Raw genomic sequence first — 26,467 nt, 5'->3', positions numbered from 1 at the left:
AGTATTTTAATAGCAAAATCAAAATTTTATAATATGCTTTAACACTAATGAAACCTTATCTAATTGGCATGCACAATTTCCTCAACTTTTGATTTCCGATTTATATGGGCAGAAGATCGAACAGATTGCATTAAAACCTGACTAAACCATATCGAGGATATGCTATTCTCTTGGGCATAGAGAAGTCTGTACGATGTGCTGCCAACAGTTCAGTTGCTGGATTGGGTGAGTAGCGAACGTTGAAGAGTAAAACCCTGTCGCGTGGCTACTTGTGCCTTAATTGCAAGATTGGGCACTTCTTGCTCAAATTTTGTATTCGTTTGATTTTAATCTCTGTAGATCGCTCTGGATGTATCACTGGGAAAGGAAACATGTTGTTTCTGGATGGATAACTACTTTCTGGCCTTTAATTTTTCGTCCACCCTAGATGTAACTAACTTGAGAGGTTTTCTGTTAAACCTAGCTTTCGCAAGGCTTCCTGATTGTAATTGTGAATGACGATTTTTTATACTCAGGTAATTTATAGTTTTTCTTTCAACCTCGCAATTTGTTGTTTTTCGCCAAATATATATTTATGTACCATTCAGCGGGTGATAATGAATTCGGCATTAAGCTCTGTTTGCCAGTTTCATAAGATTTACTCTTATTGCGAATTGCTCTAGAGAAAATAAATTCTTTATTTTCTCTTCTCTGCTTCCATCTTTCTTATAATTTACTGCATTAAGTTGTCATGACTTGTGAATAAGACGATTTTTATTCGATGACTAGTAGAATAATTTGAGTCCAATTTTTAGGACAATTCACCCAGTCTTGCTAAACGGGTAAAAAAGAGTGATACTCGAGAGATCGAGAGCTTCTATCAGCAATACTATGAGAACTACGTTCGTGCTCTGGACAAGGGCGAGCAAGCAGATAGGTAAGCCTGACTTCACTTGGTGTCTATTATTTCCTGACATTTTATGGATTTTTGGATCAATGATCAATAATGTTTATTCCTCCTGGCAGAGCTCAACTTGCAAAAGCTTATCAAACAGCCGGCGTCCTTTTCGAAGTCCTCTGTGCTGTTAATAAGACTGAAAAAGTTGAAGAAGTTGCTCCGGAGGTTTGTTTAGTTGCCCTTATTTTTAATTTATCTTATCCCCTAAGAGTTTTGAACATCCTGTATTTATACACAAACTTTTCTCTTATAAGTCTTGTCTACACCTTTTGGATAGATTATTGCTGCTGCAAAAGATGTCCAAGAAAAGACAGAAATTTATGTGCCGTACAACATCCTTCCCTTGGATGCTGCTGGTGCTTCACAAAGTATTATGCAGCTTGAGGAGGTATTCTATCTCAGTCATCGTACTTGCAAAATATTTGTCAATCGTTAGTTAGCTGACATGAGCTGTATATCTCGTTCTAGATTCTAATTAATCGGTTCCTTAATGCGCCTTCATTGTTTTCAGATTAAAGCAGCTGTCACTGCCCTGAGGAATACGAGAGGTTTGAATTGGCCCGCTTCCTTTGAACAGCAAAGACATAAGACTAGGGACTTGGACCTACTTGATTGGTTAAGGGTTGTATTTGGATTTCAGGTAGAAGGTTCTTAAGGTTTTTTTTTTTGTTTCTTTGTGATGAAACATTGGTTTTTTCTATAATTTCAAATTGATTTTATTTTTTGTTTACAGAGAGATAGTGTAAGGAATCAAAGAGAGCATCTGATCCTGCTCCTTGCCAATGTTCACATAAGGCTGACACCAAAACCTGAGCCTATTAACAAGGCAAGCACTTGCTTCTGAGTTGCATTAATACTCATTCATGCTTTCAAATTGGAAAGGTGCACTGGCGAGAAGTATAGATACTGTCTGACATGTTTATTGATGGTTTCATCTATTCATGTCTGAAGAGATACTTGATATCTTGTGGTTTTGTTCACTTCATCAGATAGCATTTGCCTTCATAAGCTAGGCTTCAAAACCTTATCGAACACAAATAGCTAGTGCATTATTGTTTAAATTTTTTTATTACCCTGTTTCTCTTGACAATTAAATAATGCATCTCTATGAGCGATGTGTACATGATTCTATGTAGGAGATCTTTTCTAGGATATTTGCTTGGAGGATTATTAACTATTTAAAATTTAAAAAATAATGAGAACAATAAAATAAAAGAAACATAAGTAAGACTAATTTAAAGAGTCATCAAATTACATTTTTTACACTTTCAAAGATCTACTGTTGATAGGAATTGCATGGTTCTGTTACATGGTTTGTAAGTCATCATTCTCAAAGTGAATAATATAGTCCTCGCAAAGATTGTTTTGTTAATATTAGAACTAATTGTCAGTCTAGATGCTACTTGTTAGATTTTGTGCTTTTGGTGAGAACAAATCTTGAGCAAGTTATATGCTAAAATAATGTAATGAATAAAAAATTGTTCAACTTAAAAGTTTAAGACAATTGTCAAAATTACGATACACTAAGAGTGCATATATCAAACAAGGATTTTACTGCTAGAAAAAATTATAAATAAAAGTATGCATAATACCTGAGAAAGTCATGGGGCATGCATATTGAGTATCACACATACACAGGGCTACCATAAAGTCGTCTAAGAAAGTGATGACTTCCGGGATACCATGTTTGTATGTTGATGTACCTTATATGAGGAGTATCTGCAGTGATATTACCTGAATGTGGAAGTCCAAATTCCTATGCAAATTATAGCTGATTCAGTAGAGATTCTTACATTCAACGGAACTAGCTATGCAGTCATAGCATTTAATGCTAATAGCCAAAGTATAGTTATCATGGTTACCCAAAAAAGTTAATTACTACTATTTGGTTTAGAAAGAAGGGGAGTCTTGGCGCAACGGTAAAATTATTGTTATCAAAAGCTCACGAGTTCGAATCCTGGAAACAGTCTTTTGCAAAAAGCAGGGTAAGGCTGCGTACAATGGATCCTTCCTCGGGATCCCGCATGGCGGGAGCTTCGTGCACCGGGCTTTCCTTTTTTTATCTGGTTTAGAAAGAACATGCTTAATTTAGTTGGTACGTAATTTGTGTCTCTTTCATCATTTTCATTTTTTCCAAATTTGCTGCGGTGAAATTGGTATGGTAGGATGTAAGCTAGTAAGCTCCATAATTGTCGTCATCCTGCTTTTGTGTGTCCACATTGATTATGGTTTCTGATTTATGCATCCATCAGGTGTATAATTGATGAGCAATTTATTAGTTTCTTGATTGCTTGACTTTGTATTCTTTCTCTTGAATTGCTAGTATTTTTATGATATAAACTCCTGGTTTTAGCTAAGCTAGTTCCTTGCCACAGCTGGATGCTCGAGCTGTTGATGCAATTATCAATAAACTTTTCAAGAACTACAAACAGTGGTGCAAATTTTTAGGACGCAGGCATAGTTTAAGGTATTTTCTCATAAATATGTTTGGGCCTATTGTTTCAACAAAGATCGTCAGATTGAGGTCCTTGAGATCCTAAGTAGAGAGAGATTCATAGGTGTTTGTATTATAAAAATACAATTTAATTAAATTATCTATTATATTAGAACTATATTTTACATTTATAACTTGTCATATATTTTTTTTTAAAATATAGAAAAAAATATATAAAATTTTAAAACTATATCATTTACAATCTTTAAACATTTTTAGTCCATTCATATATTATAGATGTGAACAGCAATTCAGTTCTTAATGTGTGGCATCATTATGCAACACCTTTTTATATGTTGAATGATATTAATAAGATGGACAATTGATATAAGTTGAAAATGATTTACTAATTAAAAGTTAAAATGAACTCCAAATTAAAGGTTTTCCAAAATGATATGACATAAAAAGATTGTCTATTTCCAACAGATGTCAAGCTTTAAACTGTTAATGAATATAAAATATTTCATTATCAGATTAATAGGATAGAGATCCTAACCTATGAAGGATGAGGAAGTGTGAGGGAGCTTAATTATCTTTAGAATGTAGATTCCTAAGCTCTCGGCCGATTTAGTTCCTATTTGGGATCTACATCATTTGAGTTTGTTTGGACCATAAGATCCTAAGGTTCAGATCACAATCCTAACTACCATTTTTTCAATGCTTAAAATTGCTTACAAAAAGTTGTCTGAATATTTATTCAGGTTTCCACAAGGTGCACAACAAGAAGATATCCAGCAAAGGAAGATCCTCTATATGGGGTTGTTTCTTCTTATATGGGGAGAAGCTGCCAACGTCCGCTTTATGCCTGAATGTCTGGCCTACATATTCCATAATGTGAAATCCCTGTTTCAAAATGTGCTTTTATTTTATCTTCGATTGGAAAACTTTATTTTCTAAATGATTTCTTGTTAAGTAAAATTGTGCTGATGTTAGATGGCATATGAGCTGAATGGCCTACTAGCTGGGAATGTCAGTGTTGTGACGGGTGAGAATATCAGGCCTTCATATGGGGGAGATGATGAAGCATTCCTGAAGAAAGTGATCAGTCCAATTTATCGTGTGATTGAACAGGTGTGCATAGTTACAATAATTTGGATAAAACTAAATAATCACATTTGAATGACTGTCTGCTGATTGTATTTGTTAGGAAGCTAAAAAGAGTAACGATGGAAAAGCCCCACATTCAGCTTGGTGCAATTATGACGATCTAAATGAATACTTCTGGTTTGTTAAGAAATTTGTTCAAATTAATAGATAATTTGTCCCTACATTTTTTTTTTCAAGAATTTGTATATTCTATTTATTTATTTTTCTTGAAGTTAATTGCTTAATCATCAGGTTTTCTGATTGCTTTTCTTTGGGGTGGCCAATGAAGGATGATGGGGATTTCTTTAAAGCCATACGGGAAACAAGGGTATGAAATTTGTCATGTTTATAACTGAATTGAAGTTATGCAAATAGAGTCACACTGGTAAGCTATATCACAGGCAGCAAGTGCATTACAAAATGTCTCTAATAAGAGCACAGGAAAATCGAGTTTTGTCGAAACAAGAACATTTTGGCACATATTTAGGAGTTTTGATCGCATGTGGACTTTCTATATACTTGCACTACAGGTATTACTAAGTTCATATATGGTTTCTAAATTTCATCCCTGATTATAATCCAAATTTATTTATGTCCAGGCAATGCTAATCGTGGCCTGGAGTGGATATTCACTGACAGATATATTTCAGAAACATATATTATACTCAATTTCTAGTATTTTTATTACAGCGGCGCTTTTACGCCTCCTTCAAAGTATGATCATTTTAAAGTTTAATTTTTACTGCACCTTTGTTTTTGTTATTATAATGTTTAGACTTTGAAGTCAAACTCTGCAATTAACATTGATGGACGTTTTGCCGTGTATGATCTTGTTGAGGATATATTATATGAAAAATCATTTGGAATAAATAATTTCCTGTAGAATTTCTGACTGGAATTTTTTAATTACATGAGATCTTCATTGACTTTGAAGCGCCGAATTTTCTTTAGGAGATGGTAATGGAAGATAATTTGATATGGAAAGTCTTAAGCCAATGTCTTTGCTTTCTTGTTTAGAACATAGAAGAATGTGTTCTCAGGACTCTAGTACAGTAGTTCTGTGATTGTATGTAGCTTGTGTTGGTGACAGCACACTATTCATTGTGGATCAATAGGTTAAGATTGATTTGGAAGCTATTCCGTATTTTCCTGATCGAGAGGTTTCACTCACTTAGCATAAATAAGAAGATAACAACTTCTTTTGGTCACCTTGCCAGAGAACTTAGTCAAATGTCAAGATTTTTTTTTTTCCAATTCTAAAACACAGTCGATGCAATATTATGTGACACATAACAAGCAATTAGAAAATGTAATGCATTTTTTACGTAAAGGCTTAAGGAGTGCGGAGTTTTGGACGTTGTTGCACCAAGGTTTAGGCAGAAGGATATTTAATCGTGTGGAAAATCTTACTTCAATTATTTTTTAAAACTCTGGTCCTTATTTATTCCTTGCTATTTTTGACAAAATTAAAACTTAGATGGTTTTGTGTTTTTCCTCTAACCTACGGTTAAATTTCAGCTATGAGATCCTTTAGCTATCAGACTTTTGGTATTTCTGTTGCTATTTTATGCTTCATTTTCTTTTGCGTGTTTTTTTTTTCAATAATATCACTGACATCGTTGACATCCTTTGCCATTACAGGTGTTCTTGACCTTGTTCTAAATTTCCCTGGCTACCACAGAAGGAAATTCACTGATGTCTTACGAAATTTTCTTAAGATATTCATCAGTGTTGCATGGGTTATAATTCTTCCTCTCTTCTATGTTGATTCAGCATCAAATATAACTCTTCCTTGGGAAGCCTTGACAGAGTGGCTACATCAAGTAAAAGGGGTTCCACCTTTATATATCATAACGGTGGCATTATACATGTTACCAAACTTATTGGCAGCATTCTTGTTCTTGTTTCCTATGCTCCGAAGATGGATAGAGAATTCAGATTGGCATATAATCCGATTACTAATGTGGTGGTCTCAGGTAGATATATTACTTTCTCTTCTATACTAATAACTAGGCCTTCTGTGAAATCTAAATTGTGTAGAACTTAGTCTATTCAAATAACAAAGTTGCAGAAACCTGTGTTGTCAAGCCATTCATCCAACAAAACCCATGGAAATACTGAATAAGTCTCTAGTTGGCATTTGTTTCAGTGTAGACCATAATTTTTTTTTTTAATTTCTTAATAGAACCAATGACACCTTCGGCCAACCATTTATGAGGGTGGAACTGAGTCGGTTTTTGGGAAAAAAAAAAAAACTGGCCTGATCCTATTGGTTCCATTTTTATTTCGAAACCCCTACTGGTTTAATAAACCTATGAATGGACATTTTGAAAAATTAAACTGCATCGAATTAAGTCAGCTTGCAAATGATTTTTGATTTTCTGGGGTTATACTGTACATTTGACACATATTGTCCAATGTAAAATACATCTGCTTGTATCCTTCCTCCTTTTTGTGAATCCATAATGGAATCATTTTGATGTTGTCTAATGCACCACGTGTTGGCATAAATTGGTAAGAACTCCATCTTAAGAACCCTAACCAAATGAAGTATATTGCAACATAGACATTTTAAAGCTTGGCGTTCAGTATAAGTAGATTGTTTTTTTTCATACAAATACCATAAAAGATTTTTTTTTTTTTGGATTATACCAGAATTCTTTATAACTTCCATGAAGCAGAATCTTTTATAGTTTCTGACTTTCTGATTTTGTCATCTGTCTTATAAAAGATATCACTTGCTGTATATAAAATATAGCATATTGATTATTATAACATTCTTCATATACATTTTTTTGATGTTTTATGGTATGATGATGATGAAGAGTTTGATATGCTTATATTAATCCTATATATTCAAAGCTAGTATGTAGATGAAACTATAAATGTTAAATAATAGTTTTTGAAAAGTATTTGTTCAAATAGCGGGGATTATGGTCCAACTATTAAACCTTGAATCTCTCACTGTTCTTAAGCGTAAAGATCTGAGTGAAAAGATCTGAGAACCAGGAACTATGCCTGTTTATGAGAGTATGAGAGTGGAATTACCAGGCTTCAACAAAGATAACAAATTATTTTATTGCCATCATTATAGCTAGCACTTGATGTGTCAATTCTCCTTCATATGACGTACTTTTGTTGCTACAGCTGATGTAAAATACTTGTAATAGAGTTCAATATAAACACTATTTTTTAAAAAAAAAAAATGTGTAGATTTCTCAACTAAGTTAACATCTTTATCTCAGCCAAGAGTTTATGTGGGCCGCGGTATGCATGAGAGTCAATTTACATTATTCAAGTGAGTTTGCCATAAAAGATTGATTCTCTTTTGACATATAGGAATATTTTTATGCATCTCTGAAACTGCTACCTGGATATGTTCTCTTTTTCTAGGTATACTCTTTTCTGGGTTTTGCTATTGACATGCAAATTTGCCTTCAGTTATTTCTTTCAGGTGCCTTCTCCATTTGGTTCTTACTCTTTTTGATCTATATTAAGGAAAATATCATTTTACCTTACTCTTACCAAAATATTGTTTGTTCTTTGGCAGATAAAACCTCTAGTAATGGCCACAAAGGTTATAATGAATGTGCACAACATTCATTATGCCTGGCATGAATTCTTCCCCAACTGTAATTATTTCTCTTCCCTTCTTTTTTTTTTTAAATTTTTATTAGAAATTGTTCAAGCTGTTTAGCTTCTGGTTCATGCAGCTTCTGGTAGTCTTGGGTCTGTTGTTTCACTATGGGCTCCCGTGATATTGGTAAGTCAACATGTTTCTTCTTTAATTGGATACATCTAGTGTATACTAATCATTTTTTCTCGATCTAGTGTTTCAGAAGCCAAAAAATAAATTACACATGGCAATTTTTCTCTGGCAGGTGTACTTCATGGACACCCAAATATGGTATGCAATTTTTTCCACCTTATATGGAGGTGGCTCTGGAGCATTTGGTCGACTTGGAGAGGTATGGGCCAGCAAAACCATCCATTTTAATCAGTTCCATTTCACTTCCTGTTAATTAAATAAACCGAGGACACTTTGTTATTTTATTGTTCTCGTTTCTCTTTTAATGAAACTTTTAGTTTGGTAGTCACATCTTGGAATACTGCGATGTCATTTCTGAGTTACTTGAAAATCTTATTTCACCCTTGCAACTAGAGGTAGTTAGAACGTGAAAGTGAAATGACTGTTTTAGTGCACGCTGGATGATAATGCACATCATGGCCATATAGCCAGCTGAAATTGTGCATCTGGCAGCAGCAATTGCCCTTCTTACATTGACTAGTATTGATACCATGCATAGCACTGAGCTTGCTTCCACAATACACTGGAAGAAGAGTTGTTTCTTAATTTTCTTTTCCTCATAAAAATAAGGTTCAACAGAAACAGTTGGGCAACATAATGTTCTGAAGTTGTCCAAGTAGGAAGGTTTCTTTAGGTCCTATTTTTGCAAATTATCCAGGATTTCTTTTGTGATCGTAACATTAATCACTAAGATGCTATATTGAACTGGATATTTTATGATTGATGCACAAAAATTCTGACGATATTTGACATTCTATGAACTTGATGCCTGGCTTGAATTGCTAGGTCGAAGTTGAAAATATTGTTTTTCCAAATAACTTATGGGTTATAATTTCTTAGTGAGAATATAAATGTATAGATTGCTCTCTTTTCTAAGAGGGGTTTTTTTTTTTTTTTAAAGATGAGTGGTTACTAAACCTTTAACATCTTTAATGTCAAAGTAGATCGATGCTCCCATGTTCAAATCCCATCTATGTCAAAAACATTGCTATGCTGGGTGGAGAATTAAACACTGCATATATTACCCTTTTTGTATTTAAACTAATTTATTTATTTTTAAATGCTCACAAATTACTCTAAAATATTTGTGAAAATATTTAATAAATTCTTGTCTCCGGGCAAAATAACGATTATCTTGCGAGCTGAAGTTAGAAAAGATTTGTGGAGAAAACAAGACTAAAAATTGACAAACGGAGAGAAACCGTCAATAGGTTTCACTAAAAATAGATGTTTTATTCAATAGCAAAAGATAATCTTCAAACAACTAAATAGGATACTTATATAGATCCAAAAACCTAAGTTGCAAGATGAAAATATTAAAAATACCCTAAATATAAAAAAAAATAAAAAATACTAATTAAAATAGTAAAAAAAAATATGTTTGAAGTCTCCGAAAAGGTCCTAAACGATATTTTTTTGGGACCCGAAACTTGGTCGATTATAAATTCCTTGTACCAAATCTGGATATTTGAACGAGCTTTGATTAAAAAAAATTGCGCCTCGTTCTATACTTGAGTTAAAAGTTACGATGCATTGAAGCTCAGGTCGTCGGTCCTTCATCAATTCTTAATGAGATTTTTGTATTTTAAAATTTTTTATCTTCTATATTATGTTTTAATTATTTTTTATTATTAAATTTTTGATCCAATGAACTAACCTTTGTATGACTCGTCCCATACACGTGAGAAGAACCATTGTAATGCCCCGGCCCGGGCGGGCCCCACCCAGACCGAACCGGGAACGCCACCAAAATTGTCCATCGGGTTGACGACTAGCTCCACAGACCACCGGAGGTCACCCATTCTCAAATTTCTCCAAGCCAAGCACGCTTAACTTTGGAGTTCTTAAGTTTGGGCTTCCAAAAAGGAAGGTGCACCTTGGTGATATGGATAGTATCATCTAACCTTTTAAGCCATACTTAACCAGAATCTCAGAACCGGGCTATTACAATCACCCCCACTTAAAGACACAACGTCCTCGTTGTGTAACTACGAATCACACCACAGGCAAATCCCAGAATCTCCCTCGCTAAACCCTAAATGCCACAGGCGCATTCATGGTCGTAAGGTGGATCTGATACCATCTGTAACGCCCTGGCCCGGGCGGGCCCCACTCGGACCGAACCGGGAACGCCACTAAAATTGCCCATCGGGTTGACGACTAGCTCCACAGACCACCGGAGGTCCTTTCAGCGTGCTTTGTCCTCACTCGCACGCACCCTGGAAAAACTTCCCAGGAGGTCACCCATCATCAAATTTCTCCAATCCAAGCAGGCTTAACTTTGGAGTTCTTAAGTTTGGGCTTCCAAAAAAGAAGGTGTACCTTGGTGATATGGATAGTACCATCTATCCTTTTAAGACATACTTAATCAGAATCTCAGAACCGGGGTATTACAACCATGACCAAGCTTGTGTTGGGCAAATGAGACACTTGCTTTGAGTTCTACTTAGCATTGCCTTGAGCCATGCATGCCAGACCCAAGATGACACATATGAACATTGATTGTCTCAATTCCAAATTTGGCTCATTGACTATTGGGGTTTTGTCATAGAATAAGTATAACCATCTTATACATGGTCATGGGAGGTGTCCACACAAATTTTCCATTGATTAAGCGGTTACTTTGGATACGGGACCTTGTCTTGTTGGTAGCTAGGACACCGAAGGTTGCTAGACAGATGTCAATAGATTGGTTTACTCGAGATGATGGAGTGGCTCGGGCTTATAATTTCTTTAGGCACCCTAGCCCTAAGAAACCATGGGTTCAGTTAGTGTGGAAGACATATATTCAGCTAAGGCATGCAGTTACCTTTTGGATGTTGATGCAATGACATCTTCCCACTAGATATAGACAGGAGTACTTGGAGGATCGACAGTTCACCTTTTGCCGTCATCAGGTGCTAGAGTCTCAAGAGTATCTTTTCTTTGGTTGCCCCCCTATTGCGGAACTTTGGAGGAGGATTAGAGAATGACTTCATATGCGATAGGAGAGCGGATGATGTGAGTCTTTGGGAGATACTACCGAGGGAGTAGGGTGTCAACAAGGCATGTCTAGTCTTGTCTTTAATGATTCATTATCTTTGGCGAGCAAGGAATAATAGTTTCTTTGGAGAGGTGCAGTTAGATATTGAGAAAATTTTCAAGAGCGTGAAAACTCATGTGTATCGATTTTTGGGAGTATACTCTGATGTGATATTGCGTCAGACATAATTACTTCGCATGGACTAGTGACTTGATTGGGGTGAGCGTTTGATGGCTTCTCATTAGCTATATGGGACGGTTGATGTTAGTGATTGGGCTTGCCTGATCCATTTTGTAGCCCTTTTATTTGGATTTAATATATTTTTATTTATCAAAAAAAAAAAAAAAGGGTGTGAGAAGAGTATAAATATTTAAATTGAATCATTTCCTAAAGCTGAGCTTTTTTGAGATATCATTGGTTAGTTGATCAACTTTGAGACACCTTTTTTTCACCTCAGATTGTTTCCAAGAAGTTATTCTTTTTTATAATTCTCTGTTTCATTTTTACATAGATTGACAGTATTTAATAACCTGATAAACCAAATACACAGTGATTAGAATAATTTTCTATCCCATTAGATTCTGTGTATGGGATGAAAATTTGTCTCTCTCATTCTTTAATTAACTCACATCTGATGGATGGCTTTCTGCTTCCATATTTTTATAGATACGGACACTTAGCATGCTGAGATCAAGGTTTCACTCTTTGCCTGGAGCTTTCAACACATATCTTATACCAGCTGAGAAAGTTCGTAAAAGGCGATTCTCACTCTCGAAGCACTTTTCTGAGGTTCTGTTGCAACTATTAATATGGAAATGTATTCACAGTTTTGGTGCCTTGTATCTAAAACTACCAAAATTTAGGCATCTCCAAACAAGAGAACTGAGGCAGCAAAGTTTGCTCAGCTATGGAATGATGTAATATGTAGTTTCCGAGAAGAGGATCTTATAAATGATAGGTAAGGCTTCATTATGCTACTTTTGTTGCTACATCCAACTTTTTTCAATTAATTGTTCTGGAAGATTCATATTGCTTTCCTTCTTTAATTCAGAGAGGTGGATCTTTTGCTAGTCCCTTACTCTTCAGATCCTAGCCTCAAGATAATACAATGGCCACCGTTCCTACTTGCTAGCAAGGTCTTTATCAACACTGATTTGGTGCTTCTTATCGTGTTAATGTCATTTTTTTCTTTCAGTAATTTATCAACTTGTGGAACAGATACCAATAGCATTGGATATGGCTGCACAATTTCAATCAAAGGACTCTGATCTTTGGAAAAGAATCTGTGTGGATGAGTATATGAAATGTGCTGTCATTGAATGCTATGAGTCCTTTAAACTAGTACTTGATCTTCTGATAGTTGGGGAGAATGAGAAAAGGTCTTCTCCACCCTTTTTCTTCTAACCTGGTTTTTTTTTTGTTTCACACCTTACGGTGTCTACTGACACTTGTCCATTTCCATCAGCTCAATTTAAAGTTTAGAGTTTTTTTTTTTCCTTTTTCCATATACTTGCAAATGATGGGGGTGCTAGGAAAGATGATTTGGAAAATTTAGTTTGCAACTTATTTTGCTTTCCTAACCAGAAAAAAATCACATACCTTGATCTTAACATGTTAGATGGATCGATACATTATTCTTAGAGTATGTGCAGCTTCTCTGCTCACAACTGGAGTTAAATCACCTTCATAGTCACTGTTTTAAACTAGCTCAGAACACAATAGCAACAGGACTGGGTGAACTGTTCCAAGATTATCTTGGCACTGAGGAATTTAAGAGGCTTAAACTGCAAAGTCTATTTCTTCAATAAGCAACGACATTAAAGGGACCTTAGATTTCAAGGATTACCATATTAACTTCATTAAGGCAATTTAGGATATTTATCTGCACATATGATAGGATACTGCAGTCATATGTGAGAAGACATCCATAGTGATCTGTTGAATCGTTCTCATAGTTCATTTTCTTAGGCAACAATTAATCTGCCAAAATTCTTTTTAATTATCCACCTTAATTTTTATTTGATGCCATGTTGAGAGCATGTTTTAATGGGTGATAAGACACTAAAGGCTAGATATTCTCATATTTCATATAAAATTGATTTCCACCTGGTGTCATTATGTGTCAAATTTAAACTTATCCTTCCGTGACAGGATCATTGGCATAATTATTAGGGAAATTGAAGCTAGCATAGCAAAGAATGCCTTCCTCAGTAACTTCAGGATGAGCGCATTGCCAACATTGTGCAAAAAGTTTGTCAAACTTCTAGAAATCTTGGTAAGTCACATTTTCCATCTTTAATATTCTATATCTTTGTATCATTTTATTCTGCTTACAACGCTTTTTTTTGGGTTTCATCAAGAGAAAGAAACTTTTTTGTTTCAAAAGTAGGATGGCATTCCTATTTCTTTTTAATATTGCAGAAAGTGGGTGATGCGTCTAAGTTTGAAACAGTCGTTCTATTGCTTCAAGACATGCTGGAAGTGGTCACCCGTGATATGATGGTTCATGAGATTCGGTTAGTGAGCTAGTATATGTTTCAGAATGGTTGACTTCGCCTTGTTTGTTTCTAAGATTACTGTTTGACCTTTAATATTGGATTTGCTTTTAGAGAATTGGTTGAGCTTGGCCACAGTAATAAATATTCTGTACCTCGAGGGCAACTTTTTGCGGGAACAGGTTCAAAACCATCAATAGTGTTTCCACCAATGATTACACCACATTGGGAAGAACAGGTTGATGTAAATTAATGTTTGTTGTTTTCTGTTGGAAATCATATTTATTTATAGCTGAATTGCTTATAACCTACATTGCAGATTAATCGGTTGTACCTCCTATTGACAGTAAAAGAATCTGCAATAGATGTACCTATTAACCTTGAAGCTCGTAGAAGAATAGCATTTTTCTCAAACTCTTTATTCATGGAAATGCCACGTGCACCTCGAGTTCGGAAAATGTTATCATTCAGGTATGCTGCTTGGTTGTTCAATTTACGTTCCCTTAGGATGGTGCGGTGGTTGAGGCATGAGGTATTATCATATTAGATCATGAGGTTGAAACTGGGCGTGTCCAAGCATGTTTTCCCCATGCCTTGGCCACTACACTAATGGCTAGTAGCCACCCGTGATTTACCTTCTCCGTGTTGACCTGGCGGGAGCGCTGGGATGAGCGCATCACCTTTTTACCACATTGATTGTTTAATTTACAATTAGCAATCAAATTTAGTTATTTGAGTTTATCATGTTGCAACGAACTGTTTTATTTACACTCTAAGACACTGCTCACTAGTACCATATTTTTATGACTTGCAAAATATATAGTGCTCCTACTAAGTCCATATTTTTGACAAAACAACTTTGTAGAAGAACCTTCATTTAAATGCCTTAATCTCCCTCCAAATCTAGATTGGGCCGAATAAGGTCTCCATGTGAATCCTAACTCCTAAGAGTTCCATGTGCTCTTTTGTTTTTGTCTCGTCCTCGTCATTTTTTAGTATCTTTTTGAGAACATTAAAAATTCCTACAACATCAAGAGTGATATAGCCTTGCTTAGAACTCGATGAATATATAAGATTCATATATTCGACCACAAATACTTCTAAAATGGTTTACAATGATAATGACTATTATTACTCTGAATATTGAATCATCGACTATTATTACTCTGAATATTCATGTATTGTAAAAGAGCTTCTACAGTATATTAAGGAAAAGGTTGCATTTTAAATTAGTACTTGCACTCTTTAATCATGCATTTAATTTCTTTGTAATATTTTTTAAATAAAAAAAAGACAGTGTGCACGAAGATCTCGCTAATGCGAGATTCCAAGGAAGGGTTCGATCACATTGGGTATTGTATGTAGTCTTACCTCTTACCTGTATTGCAAGAGTCTTTTTTTGCGACTCAAACCCGTGATCACTTATCGTTGTGCCAAGGCTCTCCTTCAATATTTTTTGTCCAAGAAAAAAAAATGCTATTTCCTACCTAATCATTATGGCAAATTGGGTACATCTTCATCAGAGTACTACTAACCTTAGTTAAAAAGTGAATAACATATTGGTATAGCAAGATGCCATGAAATTAATTTTTCTCTCAAGTGAGGCATGATAGTATGATTGATTGATGGAAGCTTGAGAAGTGTTCATGTTTGAGTATAGAATTCATAAGTCAATTGTTGTGATTCTCAAGAGAAGTGGTCACTCTTTTGAAGAATACAACCAATGTTTTTGGAACCTTCAATCTTTTTAAATAGTGTCAGTTAACTCAATTAAAAACATCATACTTTGAAGGGTGAATCAATAAGCATTTGGTTTCTTTATTGTTCTTGGCACATATGCAAATTTGCTTAGTCAACATAAATAAATTTTAAAAAATTTAACACAACTCTCTATTGTTGGATCTGATGTCTAGTTTTTGGTTGGATTCAACTTAAGTTTGATAGGGGTGAATCAGTAGGCTGAACACAACATAATTGAATATTGAGATTGATGTTTAACAAATTGTTAGGCTAAACTACCAACTGGGCAATTTTGTATTAATAAATTACTAATTGGCTAGCTTTATTACCAATTTGGAAGTTTGATTAAAGTTAGTCCCTTTGAAACTAGGGGCTAGAACTTGTTAAAAATCTTATTTTTGTTGGACTTAGGCGTTAATTTGGTAAGCCCTACTTTATATAATCACTTTATTGTGTATTTTCCAAAATGAAGAACATATTTATGAATCTGTGTCATTGGCAGTGTAATGACCCCTTATTACAGTGAGGAGACTGTATTTTCTAACAACGATCTTGATTTGGAGAATGAAGATGGGGTGTCTATCATATTTTATCTGCAAAAAATCTATCCAGGTTTTGATCCATTTCTTCTATAGATATCATAAATCTGAACTTGTTAATTTGCTATACTATGAATTAATCCATTTTCAATATTCATAATCTGTTAATGGAATCAACGCAATTGATGGCTTTTGATAGATGAATGGAATAATTTCGTGGAGCGAATCAATTGCAAACATGAGGGTGAGGTTTGGTCAAATGAGGAGAATGTTCTACAACTTCGTCATTGGGCCTCTCTTAGGGGACAAACTCTTTGTAGAACTGGTACCTTAAGTTATATTTCTAGTTATTTTAATTTATAGATCAGCTGTTGATCTGTCTCACATGGCACAGTTAGAGGTATGATGTATTATCGGAGAGCGTTGAAACTTCAAGCTTTTCTTGACATGGCTCCAGAAAGTGGTGAGAGATCCTTTTGTGTCGAGGCCGCATTCCTTTAATTCCTGAGATTTTGTAGAACTTACTCATGAATTTTACATGCAGATATACTTCAAGGATATAAAGCTGTTGCTGATCCAGAACACGCAGAAAAGAGGAGTCAAAGATCATTATCTGCTCAGCTTGAAGCTATAGTGGATATGAAATTCACATATATTGCAACTTGCCAAATATACGGCAATCAAAAACGGTCAGGAGATCGCCGTGCAACAGATATCTTGAATTTGATGGTCAAGTACGTTTTTCCCTCTACCATCTAAGTTCATTGTTATTGGAAGTTCTTTCGTATACTTAAATATTGTGTGCAAAAAAATTCCTGAAGAAATTTTTTAAAAAGATTTCAAGGGTAGGGAATTATGTTATATACTTAAATTGGATCTATTTATCAGCAAAAAATTGACTTAAACAACTGCCACTGATAATTCTCAAGTTAGATTTATGTTATAAATATGTTAAATTCTTAAATTCAATGTAAAGATGGTAATTATTGGCCAAATTTTCTTTTTCATTCTAGATTTTTTTACTACTGCATTTGCATTTCTATATTTTGAATCTATATGCTAATTATTTTCTTTTATGCTCCTTTATTATCCTACCTTATCGGATTTCAGCAAAACAAAAAAAAAAATCAAAAGAAAGAAAAGGAAAAATCTGGGATCAAGATGCTATTGGTTAGTATTTTTTTTTTTTTTTGCAATTTGCAAAGAAAACAGTTATGTTTTACCAAAAATTGTGCTCCTTTCCCGTGTTTCTGATGTGGTCAAATCGCAAGTGCATGGTTTTGTCGTCAAGTAATAAAATATTGATTCATAGGTGATTAAGCACTAGCTGAGTTAGCAAAGCAAGTTATCTAGAAAGTCGAGTTTGTATGTGGCTTGAGAGATTGAAGGAGGAAGAGAGAGAGAGGGAGTTGAGAGAAAGAGGAGTAGGTTTGAGAGAGGGCCTAAAGTAGAGGTGGTCAAGGAAAGACAAGTGGTCAAAGGGAGAAGTTGGAATTGGGGGAAACGATTCTAAGACTTCGGTTTCACCACAATGATTGTAAACTCATAATCTATGTTTGGTTTCCTATCCTCATATTTATGTAGGTGGACTATCCTATAGTATCTGATGTGAACTTTTGAACTACATCGGCATATCCATTCTAATTTGTTGTCTTCTTTCAGAGTGACATACTCGAAGGATTACTTTCTTAAGGAGATCCCTATTACATGATCCCACGACCCTTGAATTGCTTTATCCTACTATGTGGTGATGAATTGGAACTGATCCATTAAGATCTATAATAGCCTATTGCTCCTCGTGGCATACCGGTCTACTTTCATAGGCGACTTTCCACGTCTCAAGTTTCTACATGTCGGAGGATTGGGTTCTCCTTTCGATTCATCCCTACACCTCATGGAATACGAATCTTGTGCTTTTGGTATCAAGATTGTATGTACATAGTAGGTCCTGACCACAAACACACATGTCATTGAATAAGAAACATGAAAACTCAATAGATTCAACAAAATAATGTTTACATATCAAAAGGGCTAATCCCTAATCCTATAATTTGGAGATCTACTTCATGGAGAAGGAAATACAACCAAGAGACAGAGAAAATAACAATCTACAACTCAATATACAAGATAGAGAGAAGAGAATGCATATCAATGCGTTGCCAGTCTTCTCGGATGAAATCCTTGTTCCGGAGGTTGATGAATCGTTGAGATGGATGAAGATGGTTGTTCTAGGGTTTTCCTTAGAGGGGAAAATCCTATCCCATTGGAGATGATCTAAAGAAGGGTTTCCTTGACTCTTTTATATCTTCCCCACACTGCCTAGATTTGTTAGATTTACATGGCTCCGCCAAAATGGATTTTTCACTCCTTAGACCCGGTTTTCTTGGGTTGGACCCTGAAGCAAACTTGTAGATCTTGAGATTATCTACATTTTGATAGGTCGTACGACCCGTAACTCCAACTGAGCCAAAAGTTATGGTTGTTTGAAGTTTAATCTGCAGTTTTAGGCCTAAGCTGATACGGTTGTGGCAAGCTGATACAGCTGATGGTGGTTAGCTCTGGAAAATGGCCAAAATTGACACGGTCGTGCCTGCTGGCACGGCTAGGCCATGGTGGAATCTGTTTGTGGCATTTTAACACTGTTTTGGACTTGATTTCGTTTGTACAAACATGATCGTGTCATAAAACACAACTGGAGCGTGTTCATTGATTAAAACTTCATTTTGATGTCTCTTGAATACCCTTTTTTTTTCTTCTTGAATGCTTTGTGTGTTGGCTCGATGATGAGGCATGCTTAGCCTGTGTTGAGCCTTTTTTTGCTCCATTGTTCGTCTTTCTTGGTTGTAGGAGCACACCCGTGTCATGGGACACGACCAAAGCGTGCTCCTTGCTCCAACTTCACATTCCAAGGGGTTTATGGTTCATTTTTACTCTGAAAATACGTCCTATCAATCAAAATAAGTAAAGAGCAATTCTCCGAACTAAAAGAGTAAAAATAATGAAATCACATAGAAATAGGGTGCGATAATATAAATTATGCTCATGAAATGTAGGTAAATGTACGACAATCAATGCCTAGAAACATACATAATCTACGCACATCAGTTTCAACTCTAGAAAACATTCTACTTTTTTTTAAGGGTGCAATAACAACCAAGACTTATCCCATTAGATAGGGTCGGTTATATGGATTCTTTTATGTCATTGGGCTCTATCCCCTACTATATTATCATCTATACTTAAATACAATTTATCTTATTTTATTGTTACTAACTAAGTCTTTTTTTGGTCTTCCTCTTCCTTGATGTGCATATTTGTCATAGTTTCTCATCGCCCACCTGGAGCATTTATTGGTTGTCTAAGTAAATATCTGTACCATCTTAAACGTGTCTCTCGGAGTTTTCTCTTAATAGATGCAACTCTGATTTTCTCTCTAATGCTCTCATTTCTTATTCTGTCCATCCTCGTATGTCCTAATATTCACCTTAACATCTTCATCTTTGCAACTCTCATCTTCTGCTCATGTGCTCGAGTCATAGCCTAACATTCAGCACCATATAATATAGCAGATTTAACCGTTGTTTTGTAGAACATCCCTTTAAATTTTAGAGGTACTTTACGATCGCATAAAACACTCAACGCTCTCCTCCATTTCAACCATCCTGCTTGTATTCTATGTAAGACATCTCTCTCAATCCCTCCATCATTTTGTAAAATTGGTCCTAAATACAAGCCTAAAACCTTTCACTTCTAGTGTTTCCCGTTGAGATTCTAGTTTAGCATTACTCCTTCACATAGCTCATCTACCAAAATAATACCATATGCAAACAACATACATATTATATTTTGAATGTGTACAATGAGTTCGTCCATAATTAGTGTAAAAAAGATTGGAACTTAGAGTTGATCTTTGATGTAATCCTCTATTTATTGGAAATGCTTCGGTTAATCTGCTCGAAATCTTCATTCTAGTCGTTACAATCCTCATACATATCTTTAATTAGTTCAATATATGTTACACTAACACCTCTCTTTTCTAGAATTCTTCATATAATTTTTTTCTATCATAAACTTTTTCCAAGTCAATGAATACTATGTGTAGATCTTATTTTTACTTCAATACTTTTCAATTAGTTACTTGACAAGATGTATAGCTTCTATTTGACAAGATGCATATCTTCTACTGTGGATCTTCCCGGCATGAATCCAAATTGATTTTCGGTCATCATGTTTCCTTCCTTAATATCTTTTTATTACTTTTTTTCAAAAGTTTCATGATATGACTCATTAGTTTAATACCCCTGCAGTTTACACAATTGTGTACATCTCTCTTGTTCTTATATAAGGGAACTAGTGTACTTACCCACTATTGATTAGGTATTTTTTTTATTTTCAATATTATGTTAAATAATTTTGTAAGTCATTCAATAATTTGTTTCCCTAGGCACTTCCATACATCTATCGGAATATCATATGATCTAATGGTCTTTTCATTGTACATCCCATTTAAAGCTTGTTCTATTTCTGAAGTTTGAATTCTACGATAAAAATTTAATTTTTCATACTCATTTGACCCACTTAAATTACCTAAGTTAAGTTGGTCACTTAAACCTTCATTTTCACTTCTCTTTTATTTCTCTATCGTTTACTAGTACCATATTGCATTCATCTTTAATACATTTTATTTAGATAAGATCTTTTATTATTTTTTCTCTCAATTTAGCTATTCTATAAATGTTTCTTTCCTTTTTTTTTAATCCAATTTTTGATATAGTCATTCAAAAGTTTCATTCTTTGCTCAAGCTATTCTTTGCTCAAGGGTGAGTTGCATAATTTACACTTCCCTGCTCTCACATATTAGGCACCAGGTGGCTAAGACAACCTTTTGTAATATGTGAATTAGTGGTTAAGTATAGCTATTTTTTTTTGTAGAATAACAGCAAAAGCTATCTAATGAAACTATTGAAAAATGTAAAACTTATGGGATTGTGGAAAAAAAATCCTACTGTTATACCAAAAAAATCTTTCCTGAAAGTTAACACTTCCAAATATGCAGCTACCCTTCTCTTCGTGTTGCATATATTGATGAAATTGAAGAGAGAGATGGTGACAAGGTTCATAAGGTCTATTACTCTGTTCTAGTAAAAGCTGTTGACAACCATGACCAGGTAAAGTAAAAAAAAAAGAAATTATGTTGAATTCTTCTACTCTACTTACAAGATAGTGGAACTAGTTAAACGTTGTCATTTTCAGGAAATATACCGTATTAAGCTTCCTGGATCAGCAAAAATTGGTGAAGGAAAACCAGAAAATCAAAACCATGCAATCATTTTTACTCGCGGCGAAGCTCTTCAGACTATTGATATGAATCAAGTAACGAGAAGCTGTCAATAACTCCTAATATTTCTCAATTTTCTCCTAAAATGTTGGTATTATTTATGACTTCTATAGGATAACTATTTGGAGGAAGCACTTAAAATGCGCAACCTTCTTGAAGAATTCAATGAAGACCATGGATTGCACCAACCTACTATTCTTGGTGTACGTGAGCATATTTTCACAGGAAGGTAAAAGAAACATAATTGGTAACCAAGAAAATTATCCCTGTCCTGTCATAATATTTGTGTCAGTTAATTGAACTATTAAATGTTTGCAGTGTTTCATCTTTGGCATGGTTTATGTCAAACCAGGAAACGAGTTTTGTGACAATAGGACAAAGAGTCCTTGCAAGCCCATTAAAGTAAGTATTTTCTTTCCTTTAAAATCATAGATTTTCCATCTGCTATGGCCTTCTTGATATTATTGACAAGCTAAGTTAAGGTTTGTTTTTCCTATACTTTTCATTTCTTACATCTTTGTTATGATTTATCATTAGAAAATGTAGCTCCTGAATCTAGAACTAAGGGGATAATGTCGACGTATGAGAAATATATCTACCTCCATGAACTAATGAGGTAGTTGGCCAAGATGACACACTAATTATAGCATGAAATTAGAGGAACTGCTAACGATAGTTGGCAGAAATTTCAATAGACCCTTCTAGGAAGTAGCATATGGCTGAGCCATATAAGCTATATGAAGAAGGATAACCAATTCATTAGACATGGAAAGACTAGGAGACATTCCTGATATGCCCATGTTTTCTAAAATGGGAACAATTATGGCTTCTCTTATCCTTCAGTATGATTGCCAGACTCATTGTGTTGATCTTTTGGCTGGCATGTGAATCCAACAATTTGAATTGACGTAAATTCTAGAATAATATTGCATTGTTTCTGTTCTATTTAATTATTCACTAGGGATGTAGTAACCCAAGATTAAGCATAAAATTTGTGGCAGATTTCATGCACCACCAGGGGAAAGAAAGTGGTGTTTCCTTTCACTAGTCAAAGTCTCCCTGAGCTTGTGCAGGTCACCAGCCACTCTTAGATAAGAGACTGACGACTGGTCAAGAAAAGTCAGATGTGCGATTCATTGGGGTTGATTTGGAGGAAGTGAGATACGCGACACCACATGGCCCCAAGTGATGACAAGACTTGTTCCGATTGCAAACAAGTTCTCTAGAGATCAATGGAAGTGGCACCCTGAGATATCCCTAAGCAATTTTGCAGAACAAGCACGACTATCTAACTAGAGCTGCAAGATCCTACTAATTAGGAAGGCAAGAGGTTGATGATGATGTTGAGTGAGCACGAGGTTGGCGGTGGTAGAGGCAGGGAAGGAGCATTTTCTGGTAGGGAAAGGATTTTTGTTAATCGGGAAACTCCAATTTGCAGTATAAAAATCCAATTCAGGTGATCCTTCAAGGTCAGAATGAAGTCTGCAAGCCAAGATTAATATGTTGAAGAGGGCCTAAGATAAGATTGTGAGTTGCATTGCAGTAACAAAGTCTGTCTACTGGTCCTTGTGGTAGCACCATGCAAGAGAGAAATCAAGAATCTAAAATGAAGAAACAAGATCAAGATTGTTCCTACGGTAGAGACTGTCTGCTGTAGCTATTCCAAATGATAGCTGGCAACAGTGGGAGGAGAACTAATGCGAGATTAAACCCTGTAGATTAATAATCCTATTTATTTAATATTGCTAACATTGTAGAAACTCTGCCAACCGAGTACCAACTTGGCTACACCCATGGCGGCAATTTAATATTGCTAACATGCATCATATAGGGTTTGTTGGCCTTATAAATTGAAATATGCGTAGCTTTTTAATTGGCTAAATGATGGTGTCATAATATTTGTTGATCAAAATAAGGATTGTTGGTTACGTCCATATTTTGATGATGGTATACTGTGATTTGTGCATCTTGTATGCTTAATTTCCACTTCTTCAATATGTCATAATTTTGAAGTAACTCTCAATTCTTCATTCTAATCCAATAGTCATCTAGCCGACTCTTTGTTCCTATATAATAAGTTTGATCTGTTTACTGACTTTTTGCTATCTGATCAGAGTGCGGTTTCATTATGGTCACCCAGATGTCTTTGATAGAATATTTCACATCACCAGGGGTGGAATTAGCAAGGCATCTCGAGGAATTAACTTGAGCGAGGATATATTTGCTGGTGAATTTTCGGCTAGTCTCTCTTAGCTTGATTCATATACGCATCCTAACACAGCAATTTTCACTCAGGCTTCAACTCAACATTGAGACGTGGAAATATCACACATCATGAGTACATCCAGGTTGGGAAAGGCCGAGATGTTGGACTTAATCAAATCTCACTCTTTGAAGCAAAAGTGGCTTGCGGCAATGGGGAGCAAATACTTAGCAGAGACATTTATCGTTTGGGTCATCGTTTTGACTTCTTCCGTATGCTGTCATGTTACTTCACTACTGTGGGATTTTATATCAGCTCAATGGTAACCTCTACACCTCCTACTAGATATAAATCTCAAAAACTTGTAAATTCTGAAAAATCAGAGAAACAATTTCCTCTCCCAAAGAACATAGAAACAAGTTCAATTATGATTTGTGAGGGGATCAATAAAAAAAATTCTCTAGAAACACATTCCTGTTTTAATACTGTGAAGATCCTCTCATGAGCCAGGGACACTATGCAGGTGGTTGTAATTATAGTCTACACCTTCGTATATGGAAGACTATACATGTCATTAAGTGGGACTGAGGCTGCAATTTTGAAAGAAGCTCTAATGAGTGGGAACACTGCTCTGGAGTCAGCCATGGCATCACAATCCGTGGTTCAATTAGGCCTACTAATGGCCTTGCCTATGTTTATGGAGTTAGGATTAGAACGAGGGTTCAGAACTGCGATGGGAGACTTTATCATTATGCAACTTCAGCTCTGTTCAGTTTTCTTCACATTCTCTCTGGGAACAAAGTCACACTATTTTGGACGAACTGTCCTGCATGGTGGTGCAAAATATAGAGCAACTGGAAGAGGTTTTGTCGTGCGGCATGTGAAGTTTGCTGAGAACTACAGACTGTATTCTAGGAGTCACTTTGTTAAAGGGTTAGAGTTGATGATAGTTCTGATAGCTTATCAGATCTATGGAAATGCTGCTGCAGGTCCAACTACCTCATTGTTCTTAACTGGATCCATGTGGTTCATGGTAATTACGTGGTTATTTGCACCATTCCTATTCAACCCATCAGGCTTTGAATGGCAAAAGATAGTGGAAGACTGGGACGATTGGACCAAATGGATTAACAGCAGAGGAGGAATTGGGGTGCCAGCAAACAAAAGTTGGGAATCTTGGTGGGGGGAAGAACAAGAACACTTGCAGTCCACTGGGTTTGTTGGTCGTTTAATTGAGATTGTCCTGACTCTGCGCTTCTTCATTTTCCAATATGGCCTTGTATACCACCTTCATGTTGCTAATGATGATAAAAGCATCATCGTAAGTATTTCAAATTTTCAATCAAAACTACTTCAAAAACTAGCGAGAAAGATTGCCATAGATATCATGGCAATGCAACTCTTTTCCGCTATTTTTATCATCTAATATTCTTTCATTGATCAGGTGTACGGTTTGTCCTGGTTAGTGATCGTTGCAGTATTTGTAATTTTGAAGGTCAGAAAACAACTATAATTTTTGTAATGTTGGGTTCCATTTTCTATTGTTAGCTTAATAGAGTGAGCTATTACTATCTAAATTCATATCAGGGTGAACTTTGGTTCTCTCTATTGGTATTTTATAGTAATAATTAAAAAAACATTCTTAATAGAACTCTTGTATACGCAGGTGGTATCACTTGGTAGGAAGAAGTTTAGTGCCGATTTCCAGCTTATGTTCCGACTTCTTAAATTACTGCTCTTCATTGGTTTAGTGGGAACGGTGGGCGTCCTCTTTGCCCTTCTTAATCTAACCATTGGTGATATATTTGTCAGTATCCTCGCTTTCATGCCAACTGGATGGGCCTTGGTGCAGGTAACCACATCGCTATCTAATTTGAAGTATCACTGTCATTTCTTCCTTCTATAGCACTTAGTGTTGGACCTGTTGGTTCTAATTTATTCCCATTATTGTTGTAACAGATATCACAGGCACTGCGGCCCCTGGTTAACGGAGCGGGCTTATGGCCGTCGGTGAAGGCTTTGGCAAGGGGATACGAATACGTGATGGGGCTGGTGATCTTTGCTCCTGTCGCCGTTCTCGCTTGGTTCCCCTTCGCCTACGAGTTCCAGACGCGGCTGCTGTTCAACCAAGCCTTCAGCCGAGGGCTCCAAATATCGCGTATCCTTGCTGGTGGTAAGAAGCACAACTGAACCGAGTGATGATTGTGCATAGTTTTGTAACTTTTGCCTATTCTACAACTACTGTAGCATTTACTTAGATTCAACCAATGTGTTGGTAAGAAACACACCAATGGTTTTCCGAAATAAAAAGGAAAAAGAAACTCCTACATCAATGGTCAATGAAGTTCCCTTTTTTGTCCATTCGATTAGATCTCGCTGCCAATATCGTTTCCCTTTTTTATTATAAGGTTGGTGGAAATTTTGAATTGTTAGTGGAAAGAACAATTAATAATCTGGAATATTCACTACTATAATAATAATAAAACTCAAATCAGATCACTTGGGTCTGCTCTCTTCTCGTGGTGCCATCTCCCCTTTGCCGTAAAGAACATGGTGATTCTTGCTAATGAATTGTGATGTGATACATCATTTGCTGCTATAGCCATGGTGACATTGGGGTCTCTCGCTATAGCCGCCGTGATGGCGCTTTTCTTGTCATCTACGGTCGCTGGCAGTATTGCCGGTGCCGGTGCTGTATGTGGTGGCCAAAATCCCTCAGCTTTTGATTTTGACTCTGTGACTTCCCCAACAACATCCCTTCAGCGCCGTCGACGAACTGCGCCGGAGGTGGCCTCAGAGATGGCA

The 26,467-nt window shown here is 35.8% G+C and overlaps 1 protein-coding gene across 1 annotated transcript; it reads left to right on the top strand.

Annotated features, from left to right (window-relative positions):
• Window positions 1-250: 250 nt before the first annotated feature.
• LOC122051240 (callose synthase 5-like) lies at window positions 251-25,989 on the top strand. The gene is made up of 41 exons (XM_042612258.1): window positions 251-515; window positions 795-916; window positions 1,006-1,102; window positions 1,215-1,325; window positions 1,449-1,577; window positions 1,671-1,763; window positions 3,313-3,404; window positions 4,133-4,265; window positions 4,365-4,502; window positions 4,579-4,655; window positions 4,770-4,845; window positions 4,919-5,047; window positions 5,117-5,231; window positions 6,159-6,493; window positions 7,763-7,815; window positions 7,911-7,971; window positions 8,068-8,149; window positions 8,231-8,280; window positions 8,399-8,485; window positions 12,014-12,136; window positions 12,211-12,305; window positions 12,399-12,483; window positions 12,566-12,726; window positions 13,499-13,622; window positions 13,769-13,863; window positions 13,957-14,080; window positions 14,162-14,313; window positions 16,085-16,194; window positions 16,321-16,446; window positions 16,516-16,584; window positions 16,666-16,855; window positions 21,178-21,289; window positions 21,375-21,494; window positions 21,573-21,688; window positions 21,778-21,861; window positions 23,574-23,686; window positions 23,755-23,984; window positions 24,186-24,983; window positions 25,107-25,157; window positions 25,329-25,514; window positions 25,622-25,989. Exons 1-41 carry the CDS (start codon window positions 495-497, stop codon window positions 25,850-25,852), a joined length of 5,496 nt encoding a protein of 1,831 aa, XP_042468192.1. The 5' UTR covers window positions 251-494; the 3' UTR covers window positions 25,853-25,989.
• The last annotated feature ends 478 nt before the right edge of the window (window positions 25,990-26,467 follow it).

This window comes from Zingiber officinale, chromosome 1B (genome assembly GCF_018446385.1).
Source record: "Zingiber officinale cultivar Zhangliang chromosome 1B, Zo_v1.1, whole genome shotgun sequence".
Taxonomy (NCBI): Eukaryota; Viridiplantae; Streptophyta; class Magnoliopsida; order Zingiberales; family Zingiberaceae; genus Zingiber; species Zingiber officinale.
The sequence above is the reverse complement of the archived record's forward strand: the minus strand, read 5'-3'. Positions and strand labels throughout refer to the sequence as shown.

What these genes read in the sequence shown, in the direction of transcription:
- LOC122051240 (XM_042612258.1), top strand. Translation starts at nt 495, where the DNA reads ATGACGATTTTTTATACTCAG. An exon ending in GGGTTGTATTTGGATTTCAG is followed by an intron (nt 1,578 to 1,670) that starts GTAGAAGGTTCT and finishes TTTTGTTTACAG; the next exon opens with AGAGATAGTGTAAGGAATCA. An exon ending in CGGAAAATGTTATCATTCAG is followed by an intron (nt 14,314 to 16,084) that starts GTATGCTGCTTG and finishes TGTCATTGGCAG; the next exon opens with TGTAATGACCCCTTATTACA.